The sequence below is a fragment of the Xenopus laevis genome, chromosome 9_10L (assembly GCF_017654675.1).
Source record: "Xenopus laevis strain J_2021 chromosome 9_10L, Xenopus_laevis_v10.1, whole genome shotgun sequence".
Taxonomy (NCBI): domain Eukaryota; kingdom Metazoa; phylum Chordata; class Amphibia; order Anura; family Pipidae; genus Xenopus; species Xenopus laevis.
In genome coordinates, this window is record NC_054387.1 from 3,952,451 (window position 1) to 3,958,808 (window position 6,358).

At 35.9% G+C, this 6,358-nt stretch overlaps 1 protein-coding gene across 1 annotated transcript; it reads left to right on the forward strand.

Moving 5' to 3' along the window:
- Positions 1-2,563: 2,563 nt before the first annotated feature.
- gdf5.L (growth differentiation factor 5 L homeolog) lies at positions 2,564-6,038 on the forward strand. Its single transcript, NM_001092997.1, is given in 2 exon segments — positions 2,564-3,368; positions 5,003-6,038. Coding segments are annotated over 2 exon segments (1,485 nt in total). The 5' UTR covers positions 2,564-2,749; the 3' UTR covers positions 5,869-6,038.
- Positions 6,039-6,358: the final 320 nt, after the last annotated feature.

Below are 6,358 nucleotides of genomic sequence, written 5' to 3' on the forward strand. Positions count from 1 at the left end.
AATCTTGGAGTTAGTTCTGGGTTTGGGATACTGATCGTTACAGAAAGATAAACTCACAGTAAAGGACCACTGCTTGCAACAGTTGTTTAATGGAAACACAAGGCAGCATACAGTGGCTTTTATTGCATTGTGAGTCTTAAGTGCACATTGCGAACCTTTAACAACTGCTTGAAGTGGCGTAAACTTTTGGAGCAAACTTTTTCATTATGAAGTTTTATTACATACACTGCACACTATTGCAAACTATAACATGCGTAATCAATATCCTAAGAATTTTCCGAACACTTATTTGAATTGCAACCAATTTTTGGGTTAGCGACCAATATTACATTCTCCCCTATGTATTCAACAAATTTCCACTGTTAATGGTGCTCTATCATATAAAAAAAAAACAGGACTAACCGGCACTCAAAGGAATCCACAGGGCCAGAAACAATTTATGGAAAAAATTATGTTTTTATTAGCAGAAATTAAAAATGAATCTCCATGGGCCCTACGCATTTCATACCCTAAGGGGCACTTAGTCTCCATGACAAAAAGCCCGACCGGAGTTCATTAAATAACCCCCTTAGTGTACATATAGTAAAAAGGCATGTGTCTCAGCACTAGCATTTCCACCCAAAACATAATATTGCAGGATTTAACCTTCGTCCTGGGAATTGTGGGTAGAGGAAAGCAAATATCACCTTTGTGCCTTTGGTTTGACATTTTTACAGCAATGAACCACAGTTATAAGAGTATCGTTTTACAGCATTGCAGTAATGTACACTATTTTTATAAAAAGTGCAAAATAGTCATGTTTTTCCACTGTGGCATCAGTTCAAGAACTGCTACCAATAACGTTCCTAAATTAAAGGGATACTGTCATGGGAAAAACATTTTTTTCAAAATGAATCAGTTAATAGTGCTGCTCCAGCAGAATTCTGCACTGAAATCCATTTCTCAAAAGAGCAAACAGATTTTTTAATATTCAATTTTGAAATCTGACATGGGGCTAGACATATTGTCAATTTCCCAGCTGCCCCAAGTCATGTGACTGGTGCTCTGATAAACTTCAATCACTCTTTACTGCTGTACTGCAAGTTGGAGTGATATCACCCCCCTCCCTTTCCCCCCCTCCAGCAGCCAAACAAAAGAACAATGGGAAGGTAACCAGATAGCAGCTCCCTAACACAAGATAACAGTTGCCTGATAGATCTAAGAACAGCACTCAATAGTAAAAACCCATGTCCCACTGAGACACATTCAGTTACATTGAGAAGGAAAAACAGCAGCCTGCCAGAAAGCATTTCTCTCCTAAAGTGCAGGCACAAGTCACATGACCAGGGGCAGCTGGGAAATTGACAATATGTCTAGCCCCATGTCAGATTTCAAAATTGAATATAAAAAAATCTGTTTGCTCTTTTGAGATTTCAGTGCAGAATTCTGCTGGAGTAGCACTATTAACTGATGCGTTTTGAAAAAAACATGTTTTCCGATGACAGGATCCCTTTAATTTAATTTAATTTAATATATGTAGGTCCCTCCATGATTGATTTATGTTTTTAAGTGCTGATGCTAATATAAGACAAGGTATATTGGAAAAATGTTGACAAGGATTTTTTTTCCTCTATTATTTTAAATCCAGACTGTAGGGGACACTGCTGCTTTACATCACACCGGGAAAAAAACGAAAACATCTGGAAATGTACAGCTTTACTTTATACCAGGCATGGAAAGTTTTTTTACCCCCCACTCTAAATTTCCCATTTATTCTGGGCTACAATACTTAATTTTATAGAACATTTTATAATGTATTTTTAAAGTGCTACAGCATTACCACATTAACATGTCATTTTCCTTTTTTTTTTTAATTTTTAATGGTTTGTATAATTGTGATGGAAATATATTTTAGAAAATACAAGTAATAGTTCCATAATGATTAAAAACCTATATTTACCTGATATGAGTTTAAATATGTAATATATAAAGTAGATAGAAAAAAAAATACGATGGAAATTAAAAAAGAGATTAGTGATATTTATAATTTACATTCTCATTGAAGTTCACGTAAGGTTAATGCAGAAGTCATTTTCCCCCTCTTTAAATGACATAATTTGACGTTTCAGGTCCTACAGAATGGTTTAGCATAGGGTATGAGTCATGTTAATGGAAAGGTTAAGGAAGATTTTTTTTTTTTCCCTCAAGAAATATATCGCACTTAAATTAGTTTAGACAGCATGACATCAGAGAGTAATTAAATTGGTTTTTGTTGGAATTCTGCTTCCAACTCCTGAGCTCAGGTTTGTAAAAGATTTCTGAGCACCTGCGAATCTCTGTGTGTGAAATATTTTCACTGGAATGGATTCAAATCTTTAAAAAAAAAAAAAAAAAAAAAAGGATTTACACAGAGGCAACATTACGCCATTCTTCCTCCTTGGAAAAAAAAAAAAAAACCCTCGGATTTAAACAAGACTCCTTCAAGTAGTGAGACAGTTTTGAAGCAGAAAAGAGGGAGGTAAAGTTTACCTTTCAAGAGCAACCTCTCTGTTCAGCTACACACTGGCGAAAGTAAGATTAGATCAGAACACATGTTAATTTTCGCTATGGGACCGGATACCCACATTAAGCAAACAGATTTTAAAAGCAAAGTAAGAAGAAAGCTGTTTCTGCTGGCTTTGGTTTTCAGTTTCTTTCATGTTGTCTCATGCCAATTTGGTGGAACCTTTGCCATTTTTTTGCTTGGTGATGTTCAAGAGAAGATCAAAGGATGAAAGTACTGAAATATATTCCTTTACTGCTTTGGTATCTGATTTGGGACTACCTGGATTTGGTTCCTTTGGTACTGGGCCATTCTGAACAAAGTCATCCAGGAACTAAAGTAGGCATTGCTGTAACTGGAGGAAAAGAGAGACACCCATTACCAAAGGTCAATGCAACTAGGACTGGAATATTGGGTCATGGTCTTCAGAAGGGTAGGACCAAAGTTCCCCTTGTTCAAAGTAGAATTTTTCTGTCTAAGAATGAGGACATCAAAAAACAAGCTGGCAATAGAGCCATTCCACATGCCAAGAACGGAAACGTTGAAAATAGGCAATCTGGGGTAAAAATCGGGACGCCAAGGCCTCCGCATGTTACCAGTAAGGCCTCTACCAAACTAATAAATATCCACGCAGATTCTGCTGGATTCAAACCCAAGAGACCTTTAAACCCACTGACTGAAAAAGAGCAAAAAGACATTTTCAAGCATCAACTCATTACGCCGCATGAATACATGTTATCCCTGTACCGGACTCTGTCGGACGTTGAAAGGAAAGGTATTAATGGAAGCTTGAAACTCGAGGCAGGACTAGCCAATACTATCACTAGCTTCGTTGACAAAGGTCAAGGTAAGAATAACAAATATGAGTGGGTAAATAATTTGAATCTGATACAGGTTCCATACATGTTTGTAGAAGATAAGATTATGCTCCTATAAGCCCAAAATTTGATGTAAAGAAATAGGAAATCTGGTTGGAGATCAGTTACTTAATTGTAGTAAAATAAGCAATGTCCACCTTTGGATATGCTCTGTAAAAAAAAACTGCACTGCTTTAAGTTTTGATATCTTCTTCTTAGTGTCATTGATAGTAAAACTACGTTTACATTTTAAGAGGGTCTACTCATTTTGAGCTAACTCTAAAATTTGGAAGATTTTTAAGAATATTACCGAAGGAGCTTTATCATTTATAATTCCAGCTGTTTAATGTCAATGTAGTCAACTGTTGTTATCTATGTACCTCCGACTCAACTCTGGGTGCAGATCAGTAAATCAGCAGGTGAAAGATCTAAATAAGTGCAAAGAACTGAAACAGGTATCATATATCAAGTTCAAAATGGGAATCACCATTAAATAATGAACTTGCCAGGCCATTGTTACCCATAAAGTATTGATAAATGGATTATATTCATGTTTTCATCGGTCATTGCCACCAGCCATCTGTTGATGTTATTTTATTCTAATATGATGTAGTATTTAATCTGATTATTATTCAATATTTTTTCAGCATGATATAGTACTAACACTAGCCAAAATTTATCGCAGTTACATAGGGACCGTCATTGTGTTATTGAAGAGAAATTCCCTCAGCTTCCAAGTCAAAATAAATGTGTCTGCTTCCTCAAACAGGCAAAACATTGTTCCAAACGTTTCCCTTAGACTCTAGTTAAAGGTTTTTCGTTTCTAAATAGCTATTCTCTTAAAGTAGTGTTCCTACAATAGCTCTTTATTAATTATAGATTTTACATGGCAGCACTGAAGGAACAGCTTTAAGATATTAGCCGTCATGCTTTTCGTTTTAATCAGTTTATGTACTCCAGCAACATGTGAAATGCGTTAAGCACTAATTAAGAGCACTTCAGCAAAGTATTGCATAATTTATATTGTAAACACCTGAAACTAATAAAGAGGCCGACACTCGGTTTCCTCGAGAGCAGTAAATCATGCGAATTGCCTCGTGATATAAGTCATTAAGCCCTTCATCAAAGAAGGAAAAACAAGCAAACAAATTTCACAAAATGTGGTCAGATATCGGTGCTCTGGAGCAGTGACCTCTTTTCCTTACATCTAAAGGGTTCATTTACTAATGACTCGGTAGCAATCTTGCAGACACTTTTGCAGAACTGCCTGGGGTTAGGATTTCCGAATTCTCTATAGATGCACCTTTCCTCAATATATATGAGATTTTTTTTTTAATTTTGTAATTAAAAGTCTAGTCTTAGTCAGAAGAGAAGGACAAGACAAATTAAAAGCATGAGTTTCAGATTTTTTTAAATAGTAAAGAATTAGAACATAGAGACCCAAGTGCATCAGATGTTTTTCTTTTTAACGGTACAAGACATAGATTAAAACAAAAACAAAGACCAGATATTGTATGGGTTTACAATGTAGAATACAATAACATATTCTCTAAAATAAATGCTGCATTATTTATTTTTTGGGTTTTTTTAGCAATATTTTTCACATTTTTTGTTTATTCCCTAGATGAACGGATGGCAGCAGCAAGGAAGCAAAAATACGTCTTTGACATCAGTGCTTTGGAAAAAGATGGCTTATTAGGAGCAGAGCTGCGTATTCTAAGGAAAAGGCCAACAGACACTAAATTTAACATAGCTGGCAAACTGTCGCAGATAAAATTATACAGCTGCCCGGCGAACAAGAAATCCGCCAGCCTTCTGGACTCTCGGCCTCTCAGCAGTATTGATACACCAAAATGGGAGGTCTTTGACATATGGAAGCTATATAAAAATTTCAAAAATTCTGCGCAGTTGTGTTTTGAGCTTGAAGTTATGGATAAGGGGAAACCTGCAGATTTAAGAAGTGTGGGATTTAACAGAACAGGACGACCGACCAATGAGAAAGCTATTTTTCTTGTCTTTGGTAGGACAAAGAAACGGGACTTGTTCTTCAATGAGATTAAAGCCAGGTCTGGCCAAGATGACAAGACTGTCTATGAATATTTATTCAATCAGAGGAGAAAGAGACGAGCTCCTCTGTCAACTAGGCAAGGGAAGAGGCCTAATAAGAATTCAAAAGCAAGATGTAGCAAGAAACCACTTCATGTCAATTTCAAGGATATGGGTTGGGATGATTGGATTATTGCCCCTTTGGAGTATGAGGCATATCATTGTGAAGGGCTTTGTGAGTTCCCTCTGAGATCTCATTTAGAGCCTACCAACCATGCAGTGATCCAGACATTAATGAATTCAATGGACCCCGAGACTACACCACCAACCTGTTGTGTTCCAACTAGACTAAGTCCAATAAGCATCCTTTACACAGACTCTGCCAACAATGTGGTCTACAAACAATATGAAGACATGGTTGTAGAGTCTTGTGGTTGTAGGTAGCAGATGTGTGACCAACAGTTGATTTTGACTAACTCTCCAACCTAAGAGGTCTACAATAAAAGTAAACTAGGGTCAAAGAATAAACATTGTAAAGAAAGGGTTGTATTAATGTGTTTTTGGTAACTACATGCTTCATAAATGATATAAAATAAAGTCTACATGTTAACATGAACATGGCTTCTTCAAATAAAATGAAGGGATGATGACACTTGATCATCCAAACTTTGAGCAATGGCAATCACAGCTGTTGACACAGCAGAATCTTATGATTACACAAACGCTGAAATGCATTTTCCTTAAAAAAGATGAATAAATTATGAACCTAAAATACTGATTTATTTTACAGCCATTTGTATTTATGAAGGCAATAGAAAGAAATCATCTGAAGTGTTTATTTTATCTATCTATATATATAAAAATATAAATATATGTTAAAAAAAGTATCTTTCTTTGCTTTTTTAGATCTTAAAAGGCTTAGTAAAATTGCTTT